The sequence below is a fragment of the Erigeron canadensis genome, chromosome 6 (genome assembly GCF_010389155.1).
Source record: "Erigeron canadensis isolate Cc75 chromosome 6, C_canadensis_v1, whole genome shotgun sequence".
Lineage (NCBI taxonomy): Eukaryota > Viridiplantae > Streptophyta > Magnoliopsida > Asterales > Asteraceae > Erigeron > Erigeron canadensis.
The window spans coordinates 7,452,878-7,472,255 of record NC_057766.1 but is presented as its reverse complement, the minus strand read 5'-3'; the positions used below and the strand labels follow the sequence as shown (position 1 = coordinate 7,472,255).

The following is a 19,378-nucleotide window of genomic DNA, read 5'->3' as shown; positions in this document are numbered from 1 at the left end:
GACTATGGGGATGGGATTAAAGTCCGCCAGAAATCTCTGATATTAAGATACCCAAATCCCATCTAGTATGACGCTAGATGCTGAATTCAATGTGGAAGGCTTAATATTTAGAGATTGGAACACATGAGAGTATACATCCCAAGGTATGTGTTCAGACCTGCAAGTTAAGGAGGTTGAATGTTTATATTCTTAATAGCTCTTTTGACAAATTGCATATGCAGGTGCAAGATTAGAGGAGCTACCTATGTGAGCATGAAGTTTAGCCGCTTCAAGAAGCTGGGACTTGGCTTTGACATGCTTATGAAGGATAGGGACATAGGCTAGTAAAACATATGTCAAGATAGAACTACTATGTATGTAAACTTTTGTGTACATTATCTTCGTGTATTCACAATGAGTTCCCAGGGTTCAATCCTTAGCGACACCCTGGTATTCGAATATATGGAATGTGTAATGTACTAATGTGAAATTCAATCGTCACGACATTTCATTTATGCAAAAGTTTGAATGTTTGAGATACTTTTTAGTTAATCAAGGATTACACTAAAATAGGAGAGGATTGTTGGTATTTTAGTGTAATTGGGTTAACTATTTATTTAAGTCATAATAATACATCATATAAGTTTGGTGGTGCGGAGAGCACGCTTATATGAATTTATTATGATCTTAGGGACGAAGCCCCTAAGGAACGGGGGTCCGGGGGCAGCGCCCCCGGGAGCGGGGTCCAAGAGGCAGAGCCCCTGGCTGGGGTCGAGCTAGGGACTAATTTTGCCAATATTACAAAGTCTGAATTTAATTGCCATAAAGGCAGTTAATGGGCCTTGGTTCTGGATTCCGTTGTTACGAGTTCTCTTAGAATTCTATCTGGTTTCACACACATTCTCAAACACAAAATCATGAGTAAAGTCCTTTGGAAAGTGTTTAGAGCATTTTCCTTTTTTCATACACGGCATAAATGGTTCCACAGGGTCCATGAATCATGTTGTCACAAACAATTTGATATAAAGCAGGTTCAAGCTCCTTGTCAGATAACTTAGCACATATCAAACGGTCTATGTCTTCTGGATTTGGAAGTTTTGAATTTTTTTCCAAAAAGAGACATACGTGGCAATGTGGAAGCCCCCGCTTCTGGAACTCAATGGTATATACAACTGTGAGCCAATTAAGTAAGTGGGGTTAACGCATATTGTTATCAACACATTAAGATGGTAAATATGTAAGTGTAATACCTCCGACGAATTTGTTCTTCTCTCAGACGGCTGATTAATGAATCAAGTTTTATTTTGAATATTATTGTCAAAATATCCGGCCTGTCTTCTGGTTTAAGATTTTCAGATTCAACAAATCTAATGACTTCTGGCCACTTAGGATTGCAAGTAAAGGTCAAAAAAAGATCCGGATATCCAAACCACTTCACCAGAGTCATTGCATCTAAGTAATTCTGCTGCATGTAACGGCTACCACCTATAAAAGAAGTTGGGAGAATGATACGGCTTCCTATCATAGAGGCATCTTCAACTCCAGCTTGATCAGCCTCGGCCAAGTTTCCATAAGTTGTAACGCGCAATGATGGCTGGTTGAACCTTACATAATTTAGGTGATCATTTTCAACCATTGTATAGATATCAACCACAAATTGCTGAAAGAGTTTCCTCCCATGCAATATCAACGATGTTTCATTAGTTCTCTGTTGTATACGATAAGCAGCAAACTCTCGCATCGTCAACTTTATTTGGCCCTTTTCTTCTGGATCTTCAACTCCACGACGTAGTATATCTGGTCGGTATCCATCCTCAACATAAGGGAACAATAATGGATATTGGAGTACTAGATACTGAGGATGCAACTCATTAATCGTTTGGGCTGGTTACTTTTTGTTTCCAAAACTACGTCTCTTGAATCACAGCCGTCAATGTCACCTACAATGATAGCTGCAACCTCACTTGCAGTTGGAAGATTATACTGCCTACCATCCTTTGCTCTATCTCCCTTCAGTTTAATTCTAATAAGCTCTGTTGGATCTGAGCTAAATCGATCACGTGCCATTCTAAATTGCTTAACTAATGGGTTTATGAAATCCAATAAGCCCATCAATTCGTGAACAGTCCAGAACTCGAGAGAATGTGGATTTGCCATGGTGTTATCTAATGAGGTCTTTCTCTTTTTGGAGCTACATTATGACAAAAACGAAAAGATTAATATACGTTGTAGGTAGTACAATTAAAAATAACAATATGAAGCTACTATAATTATACGATAGTGGGTATTTATTCACATACTCGTATGCGTTGAATCTGTTTTCGGCCTCATGCTCTGTATCATATATGTACAACTGGCAAAATTTTGGTTTGTCTCCCTCCTCTGGTAGTAAGCTGCCTCCAACATGATAATTCTGGCTATGCATTCGAAAAACATAAGGAGCGCCTCCAGAGTTAATGGTGTGATCTATCTTACCAGCCATAGACGTAAATGCGAACATCATATTGTATCGACGTACATTCTGGATAAAGTTTTGAATTTTTTCAGAAACTCCACTATATAAGTCAACCAACAACTGAGGTGGATGGATCAGATTTGGTAATTCAACTTTTCCATTGTAACAACAAATGGAATAATATGTTTTGATCAAATCTTTATTATTTCTCATGGCTTCTGCAAGCCACACTTTAGCTTTACATACTGAGCAAACATATACTGCGTCGCCTGAATATCTTAAGACAATTAAAAAAAGCTCTGAAATTAGATATGCAAGAAGATGGAAATGCTAGAGTGTAAACACGTATTATTAATTGCAACGACAACAAAAGTAGTTATAGGAAGTTAATACCTTTGCTTATTCCCTCATATTTACTCCTCTTGTTAGTCATTTCTTCATTATCAGTATATGAAGTTGAAGGTAGACATATTTGTATTTTCTTTTTCGTAGAAGGGGGTCTGCCTCTTTTTTTACTTTCCTTAGATTTAGGGTTGTTACCACTTGACTGGTATCTATCAGAAGATGTATATGCATAATAAATATCTGAGTTTATGCATAATAATATCTGAGTTTATATTTGTTGAATGAGGGTAGTACAACGCAAGAATTAGTCAAGAAAATGTATAAGTCATTCAATAACAAACATAGGATAGTATACCTTGGATGGAGTAACTATAAAATGTGTTGGTTCCATTGTTTCCGGTCATTTTGGTTGGAGTGTTTTGGAAGTTTGACGCAACACGTTTACAATTTTCAGGTACAAAAAAACGGGTTAATGGTCTCGTAACCATTTGGTTGGGATTGAAGGAAGCGTTGATGGGTAAAACATGATTGTTTGTGACAGGTTGTTGAGCTTTTCTTTTTCTTGAAGTAGATGAATTGTTACTCTTCTCCATAAGTTTGGTTTATTGTGTGTTGATGCTTATACGGGTTTCTGTGTTGTGTGCAACATATATAGTAAAAAGAAAAAAAATCTTATATAAACATAGATATATCTATACTCCCTATATAAACAAACTACCCCTCTCCAAATTAAACACTCTACCTTTAAATTCTCTATTTTACCCTTTTAATTTACACTACCACCAAACACTTTAATCGTGAAATATCGAAAATACCCTTAAGAAAACCTTACGCCCTTCCCCTGAAGCTGCTCACATATTATACCAAAAAACACATACATCCCCCCAGAACAAAACACACACATACATCCCCTCAGAACCGCCTCCCTCTAAAACACACATAGCCATCGCCCCCCAAAACCGCTGTCGTCTCCACCGTCTAAAATAGTAAAACACGCATAGCTATAGTTACAGTGATCCAGTAATCGCGCGGGTACCGCGAGTGTTTTTTTCCTATGCCCCGCCGCATCGCATGGGTACAAGGCTAGTATGTATTTAATGTAGTTTGTTGTTGGCTTTAATTGTTAATTGGTTGTATAAGGAAATTACAAATTAGGAAGAGTTCACATTACGAAGATATTGTTAAAATGGAGAGAATATATATTAAAAAGAAAGAAATCTTATACAAACATAGATATATATGTATTTAATGTAGATTGTTGCTGAGTTTAATTGTTAATTGGTTAGTATTAAGATATTACAAATTAGGAAGAGTTCACATTAGGAGGATATTGTTAAAATGGAGAAAATAAATAGGAGATTTTAAAATTTTTAAAAGTTCAACTTTAAATAAGAGGGCTATATATTTAATGAGTTTTGTAAAAGTCAAACTTAAGGTGCATATTGAAAATCGTCGATTCCTTTTTTGCGTGTATACATTCTACCAAAATTGATTGATTTTGAACCATATTTGTGCATTAGATGGCTTGTAGGATGTAATCATGATAGGACAGTTGTTGACCTATCCGATTTTCAACGTTAACCATACATGTAGTATAACGTGACCATCCTTCCAAAAGTATTTTGTTTACATCGTAGTAAAGAAGAAGAGAAAGATACCTGGCTCGATAACATGGTGAATGCATTGACTATGTATGTTTCAGACAGTAGTTGGGGTTCGTTTAATAGGATTTCAAACGTGACTTTAAAAGTAGTGGAAACCAGTGCCGGTCCTGGATTTTCCGATGCTCAGGGCTTAGCTGCCAAATTATGCCCGTAATAAATTTTGAAAAGCAATGAAACACTATATTTAGGTGTTTGGAAATTGGACCTATCTAAAGTATAAAATACTATATTTAGGTGTTTGGAAATTGGACCTATCTAAAGTATAAAATTCATTTTCATGTTGATATTTGTTAAGTAAAGATTATAAAGTTATAATTTAAAGATCTAAAACAAAAGTTAATTTCAAGGTTGAAATATAATTGAGCTAAGGGTTTGACTCGTCTCACGGATGACATGTTCCATTTTATAAATATGTAATACGAAGTAATTTTGTATCATGAATGATGATGAATTACGAATGCTAATTTTACATGTAATATATACTCTATATTAAAGAAAATACCCCCATGTTGAAAGTTACATGGGTGAAAATGTCTAAAATGCCCTCCTATGTAATATTTTCACTTACAAGGCTACAACCCTTTAGAATATTTTCACATACACTATTCTCTTAACATTAATAATTAAATTACACTATCAATCCTTTATTTTTCTAAAATATCTTTATTAACCTTTTAAATCAATTACTTTTATATGAATTATCTACGGCACTCGACGTCGCATCCACCACCAACACTCGCCTCCACCACCACACCGTCGTCGTCACGACCACCACCGCATCGCGCGGCTACAATGCTAGTAAAATGTTAACAAAAGTCTATAGTCTTAAGCAATTACAGTATTAAAACGTTTATTTAATAGACAACTAACCAAAATCAAAATTACAAATGTAACGTTCAAAGAAAAAAAAACTACAAATGTAAGATAAACTACCATGTTAATATATGGACCAATGGTTACAAATGTAAGATAAACGATCAAAACCTTTATTTAATAGCCAACTGAGAAAGTTAGAAAGCTGCATAGTTAATGTCTTTATAGTTTAGGGACTCATATTATACTTTTAAATTATTGTAGGGGTTTTATAGAAATAAAATGAAAAAAAATGTGTTACTGTTCGTCTTCTTCCTCTCTTGTTGACTTGTTCCTCTGCTTCAAAACTCCATTAAAATGTAACTTTAAGTTTCACTTTATTTTATACTTCATTTCCTATAAAACATTATTTAGTTATACTCAATCATCCAAATTTATATAATAACTACTCAAAACAAGTTCGGAAAAGCTCAGATCTTGTTGCGATGGACCTCAAAATTGTATGCCCCTAAGTTTCTTGTTGCTCAGGGCTGTCGCCCAGACTGCCCATAGCCAAGGCCGGCTCTGGTGGAAACTGCTACAACATATTACTTGTTGTTGTAATATTTTGATCAATTTTCTACTGTCATAGTTGCTAGGAACCTGTAATTTTGTATAACATGCAATTTTGTTAAGAGGCTCATATATTATCTTTTGGTTTTATTGTACTTTAAATAAAAGATGTCATGATTTGTTGTAGTATTTTTATTCGGTCAAATAAACCATGTAAAGGGGCTCTAAAGATAGAAGGTTTACCTGTAAGCTTGGTATTTGGTAGTATGCAGATATTGCTTGAAGATCTTTTTTCCAGAATTCTATATGTTTATTAATGAATGTCAGATATGTCAATTTCACATATGCAGGGTATATAGTTCCGTTAAATATCAAAAAAATAACTAAACAAATAACAGATGCTACGAATAGCGTATTACAAAATAAAATACCTAATATCACGAAAAAATCGTGTTTATCTCTTATTATATTAAAGGTCCTTTGACACGAACATCGTGTCAATCCCAAATTAAAGGCACATTAAAATCTGGAAAAAAACTGACTTGAGTTATCAAGCCGTATAGCAACAATCAAAAGTGCTACACAATTATTAAAAGACAGATAGTTCAAACATGAAATGAAAATTAAGTGTAGATGATGACAGATGGCATCACATTACTACAGTTTTTCCATCCTAGGGATCTTCAACGTAACAAAATCAGCACCACCACCACCAGGTTTGGATGAAGAACACTCGAAAGAGTCAGTCGCTTCAACAATCTCAATAGTACGCTTTCCCCAAATGTTTGATGGAGTTACAGATTCAAGATCAATAACGTCGGCATTATCACCATGAATTGAAGTTTCATTGTCCTATACATAATGTAAAGCAAGGCTTGTTAACAATTTAGTTTACTAACACTTTTAACATCTATAATTATAATTAAAAACATCGACCTTAATTGGCTGGGTAACACGAGTCCCAGCATCATGACTATCTTCATCAGCAGAAGACGCTTTCAACACTGCATTAAGTACCCTTTCATCATCGGTCAACCTGTGCACAGTTTATATGGGATATTCGTTGTCGATATTGAACATGGAGATCTGAATTGTGAAGACAAATTTCCTATTGACCAAGTTGTTGAACTCATCAGGGATATTCTGTCGGCCTTAATCCTGTATTACAATACAGGGATTTATTGCATCATTTAAAAAAAGACTATAAATTTGGAGATAACTTGTCAAACCTTCGATATTTTATCCACCAACCATTTTTTTCCTCAACACAACATATCTTTTATATAACGATCAAACAATATGAATGAGGAAGATCCAGTTTCATCTTGAAGACGAACTACTACCCTGGCCCTAAAAATGTTAAAATAATATTTTGTAGGTTATTAAATAAAGAGTGACATAGATGAAAATAAACAATGCACACCAAAGATTTAACAAAGTACTTACTTCACATACACATCCGAAACTCCACCACATTTTTCACAGTTAAAAGGTTGAGAGTCACTATCATCATCATTTTTAGTCACCTTTATTGAGTGTTCATGACAATAAAAAGAATACCATCCTTCCTCCACGGCAAAAGAGATTATAGTAGCAATAATGGTTAAACCAACTTCCTCCTCCTTCTAAAATTGTTTCAAAAGAGATAATATTAAACAAATTTCATGTGTACATGGTATATACCAAAAACGTTAACGTATGTATTTCATGAACCTTAACATAGTTGGGAATATCATCAATGTTTCTGATCACATGTTGAAGGTAGTATTCTTTTGGAGTGGAAACAACAGTACCAGACTTAAGTTGTGTCACTTATGTGGGATCCTCAACTAGCCCATCAACAATAGACATATTACATAGAAGCGATACAAAATGAGGGGGGTTAAACCGTAACTAATGTAAGATACAAGCACGTAAAATATCCTGGTAGCAAAACAAACCTTTCTTTGAAGGCCAAAATCTGAGGTGTGTCATCATTTATGAACAACCTTGATCCAAATAGACAATTACTAACCTGAGGATGATCTGCAAATAATAAGGGATTTAGATAATTTCATTGGAAATGGTAAATGTGTTGATTTAGATAAATATTAATGACTAATTAAATGGACTTACTTCCACAAGTTTTGAGTTTAGCCAGACATAGCATAAATATAATGGGAGAAGTATCAGTTTCATGATTCGCAATGTAAGTATTTAACTTCATTGCAAAAGTATCCCACAAAGCAAACGCAATCTTTGTACCATTAAAAAAATGCATAATGGTCAAGACCATATAAGTATAAAAATGTAAAAAGTTATAAGCAGTAAGAATACACATATTTGTAGTACCTTTGATCCTTGGCAACCAGATTCATTAATTTTTTTTCAATTGATTTCTCAATAATGACTCGCATGGGTTCTGCTGAGACCACTTGACCAAGAAAATCTAATTGTTGAAAAAAGTTAGTATCAGTCAAATGTTGCTTTGATTTTTTTTTTAAACAAATACCAACATATGATTAAATATTATAATAAATTAGAAGGTACCGAATGCAACGCGAGCATCAATGTTGTTGCTTAGCAAATCGGGGATTGACACAAACGTATACGGATCCACAATATCCACAAATTCATCAGAGACGCGAACAGTAGTTGTCTTGTAGAAGTTGATCTTATGCGTATGATTCACAAGCATGTAATCTCCTTCATTGGAAGCGATGGCGAAGTTACGGATTTCTCTAACGCCTCTTTCATCAAATAGAATCTCAAATGCTGGAATGAGATTCTTCTTAATTGTGGCTTGTATTTTAGTGCCCTGCACGTTATAATGACATTTAAATTAGTGTGAAAGAAACAATTTAATTTATAGGACAAATAAATGTAGCAAACCTTCTCATCAATTAAAATCATGTCCAAGTTGGAGATGATTTTTGGGTTGTACTTATACGTTTGCTTTCAAAGTAAAACGACCTTAACCTGGATGTTCCATGATTCCTTGGATGCATCAAGGTCGGCCACCCTATCAAACACAATTGGATTTTTCATGATATTGTATAAGTGAATTGAAAAAAGAAAATGAGAGGAATTGTGATATGAAAAGAGTAACATTCGTCAAATTTATAAAGAGGTATAAGGTAGTTAGGTGCAATATGACAGGCAGATTAGTATCATTACCATACTTACATGATATAACCAAATCATATATCAAATGAAATTCTGATCAAAATAAAATTGTATTTACTTTGGTTGATATGGAAATTATAGTATTTCCTTACTTGATGATGATTTTGAACAATCTTTTTAATTTTTACAACTATAAACAATTAGAAAACAATAAACAATTTACTTGGAAGATCTGGGGAAGAAGATTTGTTTAAAATATTAATAAACTCAAATATTTACAAAGCAATAAATCTTTATTTGATGTACAAAAATCATCTCTCTATATGTCCCTGAATATGTGTAAATCGAATTTCCCTGCAAAATACCACAAAAATCAAATTAGTCTAAAGTTATTAAAAAAACCTAATTATACATATAATTATAAAATAAATTAAGTGATCTGATATATACTAATAATTAATAATATTATTAGAGAATACATATAATAATTATAAAAATTAGGAAAATTTGTTTGATCTAAATATGTTTGATCCGATCATTATATATAATGTAAGAATCCATATAGAAATTTGATTTTAGGAATATGATATTGAAAACTTATCTTAAGAGAAAAAAGAGGAACGGATCTTATGAGAAGGAAAAAAAAAGGAACGGAGGTGCAAAAGATGGATAAAATAGGCGAAAGTTCAAGGGCTAAAAGGGGCTTGATTTCAAGTGGAATAGAACATGACGTAAGCATCTTGATCCAAAGGTTTAAAAATAAGGTTAAATTTAAATGAAGGGTTCAGATTTACTCATTTTACTAATTTAGGTTGCTGTTTTAATATATATAAAAGATAATATTAATATTAATAACAATAAAGTAAATTGAACAATAAATAAATATCAAAAAAGTAAATAATTTGTTAGTTAAAGGTTTTAAGTGAAAATTCTGAAACTATATAATTGTGTGTGATGGTGGGACCAAACTACAAAACAACCCCATATTTGCAAAGTAAAAAAAAACCAACCTATTTTTATAAAACATATAATAAACTAGCCTAATTTTGCAAAAAACTCGTTCTTGTGTCCAAGCCTTGGGTATGGATCCCCCCCCCCCCCCCCCCCCCCCCCCCCCCCCAAAAATCGGGCATTTAAAATAAACCTTTTCACTTCGAAAGTTTCCGCGGACCCGGTTAAAACAACGTATGATAGGCTTTTCGCTGTCGAATCATGACACGAAGTTTCCGGCGAAATTCACCATTCAAAAAAATAATTCAGAATGACAAAGTAACACATCATTACTAACAAATTAATACGAGTATGAGTATACATTAGTGGAGCAACTATCTAAACGTTTTGTGATGGTACAAAATAAGTATGCAGATCCGCTTCATTGTCACAAGTTAATATAAAAAGTTAGGGGTAAATATCGACAGAACCAACTCATTTCATTTAAGAAAAACATCATTCTATCTCGAATATTCGTTTACAGTTAAAATTGAAAAGATTATAAATAATGCATAACAAAAATTCGAGTTTGGTATTTCAGATTCACGAACATGGCTTGTTCTAAAGTCTTGCTCATTAAGGAGCAACTCTTTTATAACATACTTACGGCAAAGACTCTTCCCTTAATCCATCTATAAATATACTTTTTTCGTTAAGAAAGTCTTCTGTCGGGTTAAAAGTCCAATAATAACGTTTCATTGATTTTTCAGTAACGTAAAATCATCCAAACAACTTTTAGCTTGCTTCTTTATCGTGATTATCCCCTTCTTCCATCCAAACGAACTCGAGGAGGATTTAAAACCAAATCTTCGTCTTTCATATATATATAGAAAGGTAGCTCTCATCATATGACGTCACTAAAACATCATTTATAGGAATTCATGACACAGGACTATGATATTAAGAGCCAACATTTTAGGGTGGGTGCTCTCTTTATATATAAAATTTAGTAAATAATATAAACTTCTAACCAGCCATCATAGGTCCATAGCATTATATATGTATGGTTCTAGGTGTGGTAAGAAATGAATTTATTTATATTGAAAGCCAATCACATAGAAGCTTTTAATAGGAGTAACAAAATAGTCACTTTACACTAACAAGTGCATAACCCATATTTAAAAGGTGCTCAGTTCACACTAGCAAACACCAACAATAAATTGGTAAGGATTTTATTTTCTATTTTTATATTGGTAATTTTTATATTGATAGCGTTGATAAAATAAATTGGTGTGAATAAGAGATTTTTTTATATTGGTAGCTCTAATAAAATAAATTGGTATGAATAAGATATCTCATTGTCAAACAAAAAACATTTACTAAAGCTTCATTTGATCTCTACACTTGTTTCACAAGCAACATACTCTTGATTTATAGTCTCAAGTATGGATTGTAGTTCTTGGACAACGTCTTTCATGGTTGGCCTGTCCCCTCTCTTCTCTCTTAAACAAGCAAGTGCAAGCTTGCAAAAGAGCCTTACACTAGTCAAAACCTGACAAGAAGGCTCCTCTCCTACCAACCGTCGGTCCACAACCTTCGTAATTGTGTCTGCTCGTTGAGCCACATAAACCGCCAAGTTCACATCATTTTCTTCTCGTTCAAAGTCAATTGCCCTTTTAGTAGTGACAATTTCAAGCAACACAATGCCATAACTATACACATCGCTTTTGTCAGTTAACTGGTAATTTTTGTAGTACTCAGGGTCCAAATAGCCCAAAGTCCCTTGAGCACAAGTTGAGACATGGCTCAATCCTGGTCGAGCCAGTCTAGAAATACCAAAATCCGCAACTTTGGCATTGTAATCATCGTCTAAAAGGATGTTTGTTGACTTGATATCTCTATGATAAATGGGGGTATGAGCGCCAGTGTGAAGATAAGCCAATGCTTCAGCTGTTTGTAAAGAAATTCTCAACCTCATTTTCCAGTTCAGAAACGTAGAAGACTCGACATGCAAATGATGATAAAGGGTTCCTCTAGGAATGTATTCATAAATCATCAATGGTTGTTCCGCTTCCACACAACATCCCAAAAGCCGAACTAAATTCTTATGACTGACTTGTGAAAGTATCCCAACTTCATTAAGTACGTGTTCAGTACTCTTTATATTTCCTACTTTAGCCGACTTAATGGCTACAACTTTCCCATCTTGAAGTTCGCCTTTGTAAACTTCACCAAATCCACCAACGCCTAAAATTGTATCTTTAGAGAATCCGTTAGTTGCTTTCTTGAGTTCTTTATAGCTAAACATTCTTGCAGATTTCATTCCACTGTTTGATTTGAACAGTTCTTCCCTCTCCTTAGCAACCTTTTCTTTCTGATGATTCTTTCTTGATCTTCTCACTGTAACGGTTATCATAAGTACCCCCATTGCAAAAAACATGGCCACCCCGATTGCAATCTTGATTGTAAGACCAGATTTTTTGTGACCCGCCTTGTTTATACAAACTCCAAGGGCATGATCCCAATTATAATGCTCATTACAAAAACAACGGGAGATACCCTTGTTTTCAGTAGGTTGACACTTGGAAGAAACCGAGCAATCATGTTGAGTTTTACAAACAGGTTCTGGTGGTGGGGCCCACTGAATCTCAACTCCTTCATCCCATAGACTCGCGGGTTTTTCTTTATCCAAGTCTATAATACTTCTGAAAGCTCGGCAACCTGAGGCATGTAGACGGATCTTGTATGCCGATGAAAGACCACCTGCAATGAAGGTACAACATGGGTTGATAGAACTTGCACACTGAAGAGCCCGGGAAGGGTCAACCTGGCCTGAGCTCTCAAGGTAACGATGGCAAAGACTTGAAGGAGTGCAATTAAGAGGGGACAGGAAGAGGCGAGGTGAACAATTGAAGATGAATATAGTGTTTGAGGAAGAGATGTTAAAAGGGAGTGTTTGGTTTAACCAAAGTCCCTCACTAACAGGAAAATCTTGAGTGATGCATGTGTTAGGCAACCATGGTTGACTCTGGAGAACTAACTTTTGACTATCAGGTTTGATTCTGACCACGGTATATGAACTTCCATTCAAGGCATCAAAGTAGAGTTTTCCAGAATGAATGTCACAACGAAGAGAGTAGTCGGGGTCGCCACAGTTTGGGTTAGTGCTTAACGGGTATGGAATATTTAGGAGACCACAGTTTGGACAAGTCATTTGGGAAAAAGAAGAGTAACAAAAAAAGCAAATGAAAAGAAAACAAGAATGTCTAAGGGAAACTTTCTTCTCATTTGGCCTTCTCATGGTTCTGTTTTGAAGATGGCCAAGTCCGAAAGAGGAGGCAGACATTTATAGGCTAAAAAATCAGAATAAAGTGGTTTCAAATAAACTAAAATAAAGTGGTTACTAGAATCTAACTTGAAGCCACTGAAGTGTTAGTAGTTAGAATAAGTGAATAACACTGTCCTATGGGGAAAAATTATTACATTGAGGACCATAATTTTGAGCACAATCTGTACAAAGGAGGTCTATGGAAACTTGAAGAAAGGGACAATGACGTACCCATTAACAATAATAGTTGGAAAATAAACTTTTGCTTTGTGTTTTATGAAGATACTTTCTATAACTCGTACCCATTACCAATGACGTAGCTAGGAATTTATGTCCAGTAGAGCCAAGCAAGAAATAATGTTTTGTAGATGGGCCAATTAACTTTGGACTAAACTAAAACAAAAAAAATAGTTTTAAAGATATAGAGTTTTTTTAGATATCGTGGGGCCAACCTTCGCCTGCATGTGCCTCGGCCACTACCCAAGTACCCATAGATAAATTCTCGTGTTACTTGCCTGTATCGTTACAAGTGACTTGCAGGGTCACCATTTGAAATTTTCCAAGCATGGGGCCTCTGGTCCATTCAGAAATGCATTTACAGTAATGTTAGATTTGTCAAATATAGTGTTTACTGTTTACATACCCCTCCCATCCCAAAATAACTTTCAACCTAATATAGATGCTAGGGTTCAGTTGAGTCAATGGGAGGGTTGGTATATCTTTTGTCCAGGTTTCATTAGAAACTAAAAGAGAAAAGTTCCACCAAGTCCACCAAGACTTAGGTGAGGATTTGTAAGCGGGCCGATTAAGTTATGCTTATAAATGGGTTCAATTTGGGAATCTGGATAAAAGAAAAATGTCGCTACAGCAAGAACCACTACTTAACTACAGAAATCTTCTTAAATATTATGCACCTTTCATGAAAAATCATATAACAGGATCCAATTATCAGATCTCGAAATGAAAAAAAAAAAAGTATCTAGTATATAAAAGTTGTGGTCGACTGGGAACCTGCAAAAAGCGATTCATGGTCCCTAAATAAAGTATATTATATGTAGATGATATCCCAACTTCTACCATGATGTGTCGTCTTCTGTTCTTTATGAACAACAAAAGCCAATAAAGCATATTCAGGTTATCCCTCAACTATTTTGACGGGTGACCTGCAAGTGAAAAAGATTACTTATAAGTACGTGAACTTACAAGCATGAGGTTGGTCATGCTTATGAGCAAACTATACATACCCAAATGGACTTTGTTTGATGGACAGTAATTCGATATCCATCTGCATTGTTAAAAAACCAACAGAAAGATAAGAATGCATAATATGGATAACTGTTGCTGTATTTATTCCAAAACATAATTAGTAGGTTGCAAAATGGGTGGGTCAGGCAGGTTGATTGATGGGGAATGGGTAAGTTTTTGTGTGGTTCTGATTGAGGTCAAAGACTTTCCACCAAAAATTTTGGTTTGCTATAATAACTAGCATGTCAATTATTACAATAAAATATTTTATTTCAATGATAATTAAACTTTTGAAGAAAATGATTAAGAAATTTCTATGTGTGATAGACTTCAGGCAACATTCAACCAGTTTGAACCGATCTGATAGATTAGAGCCTTAAAGGTAAAAGGGAATTGGGCCATGTCAACTTGGTCGAAATTATCCCGAAGCATGTTGTAAATTCATAAGCCCTTTGATATGAATACATTCATAGATTTGTATTATAATAATTATAAATTTTTTTTTGTAATCTCTTAACTCACTAATTATTCCAAACAATTGAACAAGTCTTCCGAGTCAAACCGACTGATACCCTAAATTACCCATTTAATCCATTACCCAACCAGCCCATTTTGACATTGGTAAGTTAATTGCCAAACATTACACATCTAATAAAACAAGCAGAACATGACAGTGTAAACAACAATCTCTGACATGAGAGCTACTTTGGATAATAAAATGCCATTTTTTACGGAAGCTTCTTCAAGGGATTAATTTTGATTGAATTATTTCCGATCCATCTATTTCTGATTTGGTAGCCATTCAATATCAAAAGATGTTCCCAGACATCCATGATGTAAATAAAGTCCGAAGTGAATCTGATACGCAAGTACAGAAGTGACCACAAGCAGGCTTTATAAAACATTTAAGATAGAGATATCCACTTATTTAGAACGATATAAAATCAATGCTCAAAACAAAGAACGTTATAGTATAAAATTATTGATCTGCAAAACACGGTTTAAGACTTTAAGATCAACCACATGCACAGATCACAATCTTTTCCAATCACAGAGAAATGTAACGATCACTCTCAAATTTCTATGCGGCATCTAAAATTTTTACTGACTAATAATATGCCAAGAGAGTTGGCCTAATTAGTATAGAGTCATTAGTTTATTAAAAAAGATGATATAACTATAACTAAAGTAAAAAATAATTGGTACCTCAATGGTTGCATTTGGAGGAATTTCTTGCACACCTTTGCTTCCATAAGCAAGCTCAGGGGGGACAATCAGCAACCGCTGCAAGAAGAATGTTTTAAAATATGTTAAGGAATATCTAATAATTTCTGGCTAATTAAAAGGGGTTATCGTTCATTTCAGGGAGAGTATACCAACTAACTTGACATTCAAGAAACTTCAATAAGCTTAACTTTTCATTCAGTTATAGCTATTCTTTGTTTAGACAGTGATTCTAAAGTATGGTTACAAAATTCTAGGGCCGTATGCTACTACATACACATCATGGGAGCTGCTTATAATCTAGCATATAGTTGAGGGGTGACTTTCCCTTCGGAAAATGGTCACTTGTCGCTGATGGTTAAGAGATACCTAACTGAAACACTAATAGATATTCAGAAGGAAAAACATGCACTCCCAATGTAAAGATGCCCGCTCCAAGTGATTCAACGTCATTAACCTTCCTTAACTAAATGATATTTTATTTTTCGAAATGGACAACACCAATCGAGGAATAACGAGATTCGTGAATTTAAGAAAAGTGAGTCTATTAGAATACCGATTAAAACCAAAAATGTGCAATAAATTTAGAGCAACAACCATACCTGGCCTCCTATGCGCATGCCTTGGACCCCCAAGTCCAAGCCTTTAAGGACATTTCCTCTCTCTGATTCACCAACATCAAAACCATAAGGCTGGAACAAAATAAAATCATTGAATTTAATTATTGAATAGTTTGAATAAACTTCATATAAATCCAAAAGCTCAACCAAATGGAACATGTATCAATTATAAAAGCTGTAAACTGTGTGCATTGGGCAACTGGTGAAAATGGGGTAGGATCAGACGGGTAAAGTTGGTAAAAATTGGGTTGGGTAAAAACACTTCTCGTCCAATAACTTCACATTCTTTGTAATATTACTAGAATGTCAAATATGGGTAAGAGGGTAACAATGACTACAATGTCAAATAGTAATACTTTAAAGATAATTTAATTTACGACTAGGATTTAGGTGGTTTTATGAATTGGAATACAATTAAGCAATTTGAACTTTTCCATTCTAAGTCAAAGTTCATTATACTACATGTTTAACCCATTAAAGATAACACATGATCCCAATCGACCAATATATAACCTAATGTGTCAAATTTGGCTTGTTTAATATAATGTTAAGCAGAAAGAGTAAGATGCATATTGTCCTTACTGTTCCACCACCGACACCAAGCCCCTGTCTGCTGGTCATAAAAGTGATGTTTCTCCATTTAGCAACATAATGTACCTACAACATCGTATAAGGAAATCTAAATCCACTGAGTCACCTAGTAGAAAGAAACTTAAAATACATTAGCAACCAAATAGCATAACATGGGAATTTACTAAGTTTCTCGCCTGTTGACAAAAAAAACAAATGTATCAAAACGGGTTCAACAGGCCGCTTGGCAACAGGTAAACATGGGTTTGTGATAAAATGGGTAATTATTTGGTGAATGTCAGAATGGGCCAAGTTGACCTAAAATATAACTTGGTCCATTTTTTTGGAGTAACTCGTGTGTTGAATGTGACTACCAAATATAAGTTAAGCTGAAACTTTACCTGTTGGTGTTAGCAAAGAGTATTTTTATTGTGGCGTGAAGCTTTTTGCCATTATGGTTAACATTGTTAATTGTAATAAAGCAATTTAGTAGGTTGTAATGAAAATAACACCTCTGGGAACCATGACCCATTTGATCCCTTTCCTTTTTAGCTGTAGTTTTTTTACCCATTTGACCTGTTAGAAATGAAACATAACCCGAATTGTGGGATTCGCAAACTGGGTCGAATTGCCACCTCTAACAAAAACTAATTTTATTCAGAATTTATGGTAACAATGAATCAACCATTAAGCATGATAAAACTAACAAATAGTAACTGGCTCTAAAATTATTAATGCATCCGATAAGAGATACAAAATTAAATGGGCCACAAACCGTACTGCAACCCGAGATCCCTTCACAGCTTCAGCTCCATTTCCAACCTTTAAATCATAATACCTGAAGACAATTTCCGTAAAATATTAGTCACATTCAGAAATTACGACCAGGTACAAATTTACATATCCATGAGTTCAAGAAAGTTGAAATTGACACTGATAAGTTAGTGACATGAAAAAGACAATAAGACTTAATTTTGCTCACAGAAAAGGAAATTAATACAGTAGTTGTTTGTAAGTTACTAACTTTAGCCCGTTCGGAAGAGTTGTGTATTCACTCTCGGGCACTTTTGCTCCCTTAAGCTGCAATAAAGAAACTTAAAATTAAGAAACTATCAGTATAAATTGAAATATCCAATATAATAAAGAATGATATATATCAAGGATCTCACAGCTCTTCTACTTGTACTAACAGCACCGGCCACATCAGAGACGCATAAACCAGCAGCTGCTCATCGTACAGATTAAATTCCAAACATTAGGGCCACAGATGTAGAGAAACAAATACAATAACCGTCTTGGTGCTATTGTTTGTGGTTCATAATAAGTTTCAGTTATAGAATACATCAAGACATATATAAAGTATTAACGATACGCATTGTCAAATCATGGAATTTCCAAGGGATGGAAAGAGTACCACTGCTTATCAAGACTTTCAGAAGACTTTTATATCATCTGCAAGTATGAAACAGTGAAACACTATCTTATGTAACTATGTAAGTACGTTATTACAACGTTTGAAACAACAATGGGTCAAATTTTGACAATCTTTTCCTCGTTCTGTGAAAGAATTCCAACGTTATACCATTTTCGTTCCACAGACTTCACATTGAATTTGAATTCGACTTTCAACTCCTAACAAGTCAACGTAGGAATGCAGATTACTCTAATCCTTCTGTTATCGATTAGCCTATTAAAACATATATGATATATCCTAAAACGACACTATCGACCACAATAGTGAAAACTTCTAAAACACGATAATATTCCGTAAATCAAAATCGATACAAGTGAAGAATAAAAAAAAAAAAAAAGTGAAAAAGAATTAGCACCTGCAACAAGAAAACAACTCATGAAAGCTCTTCTGCCCTCAACTGATGCAGTATCTATTATACTCACAGAAGCTTCTGAGGAATGACATGACAATGGTGTAAACCTACTTATACTATAATGTGTCAGTCTCTTTCCTGCAAATTATACAACAAATTATTCCTACAAATTATATACATATATACACATACAAGTAATAAAGATAATAAATTTAAGATGATAATAATAATAATTACTTGAAGTGGTGATGGAGGGGGGAAGAAGAGAGGGTTTGTGAGCACAAAGAGAAAGTTCCATTAGTTTAGTTATGAACTGGGAACAAAATTATATTTCTTTTGTGATTTTGTTTATGCATATATAGGTAGTATATGCATGGATCAAAGCAATCAAGATAGTATTGTGAATATCATCCACATTTTTTCTTGTGGGGTTTCAAAACAAGAATAAATAATTGGACTTGCTACACCTACATGTTGGTAGAGTAACGAAGAATCGGGTGTTATTTTAAAAATTTTGATGGAATGAAATCTAACTTTTTTATTTAGATTTAACTTCACTAAAATTCTCATACATTATGTAAACCAAATGATAAATCAATCAGGCGGTTTTCATCTAATAACATTTTTTTTTCTAACTTAAAAAATTGACAATGGACAATAATACTCAATTCCGAAAAAAAAAATATATATATAAGAAAGATATGATGTAATAAGTTTTACCT

General features: G+C 34.3%; 2 protein-coding genes and 1 long non-coding RNA gene across 4 annotated transcripts; all 3 read right to left on the bottom strand.

Moving 5' to 3' along the window:
- Positions 1–5,363: 5,363 nt before the first annotated feature.
- LOC122605983 lies at positions 5,364–8,601 on the bottom strand. 2 transcript variants are annotated; one of them, XR_006324775.1, is made up of 8 exons: positions 8,338–8,601; positions 8,140–8,236; positions 7,749–7,833; positions 7,522–7,637; positions 7,255–7,433; positions 7,038–7,158; positions 5,748–5,898; positions 5,364–5,652 (listed from the first exon to the last, which is right to left on the bottom strand). It is a non-coding gene; the product is annotated as an uncharacterized LOC122605983 (long non-coding RNA). The 2 variants fall into 2 exon arrangements; XR_006324776.1 differs by lacking the exon at positions 7,038–7,158.
- A 2,600-nt stretch (positions 8,602–11,201) lies between these two features.
- LOC122605720 (wall-associated receptor kinase-like 20) lies at positions 11,202–13,264 on the bottom strand. Its single transcript, XM_043778678.1, has one exon. The coding sequence runs from the start codon at positions 13,187–13,189 to the stop codon at positions 11,231–11,233; it is 1,959 nt and encodes a 652-aa protein (XP_043634613.1). The 5' UTR covers positions 13,190–13,264; the 3' UTR covers positions 11,202–11,230.
- Positions 13,265–14,069: 805 nt separating this feature from the next.
- On the bottom strand, positions 14,070–19,032 carry LOC122605307 (peptidyl-prolyl cis-trans isomerase FKBP16-4, chloroplastic). Its single transcript, XM_043778223.1, has 10 exons — positions 18,894–19,032; positions 18,660–18,794; positions 18,000–18,055; positions 17,855–17,910; positions 17,611–17,668; positions 16,843–16,917; positions 16,243–16,332; positions 15,623–15,700; positions 14,416–14,456; positions 14,070–14,334 (listed from the first exon to the last, which is right to left on the bottom strand). The coding sequence occupies exons 1-10, from the start codon at positions 18,952–18,954 to the stop codon at positions 14,307–14,309; spliced, it is 678 nt and encodes a 225-aa protein (XP_043634158.1). The 5' UTR covers positions 18,955–19,032; the 3' UTR covers positions 14,070–14,306.
- Positions 19,033–19,378: the final 346 nt, after the last annotated feature.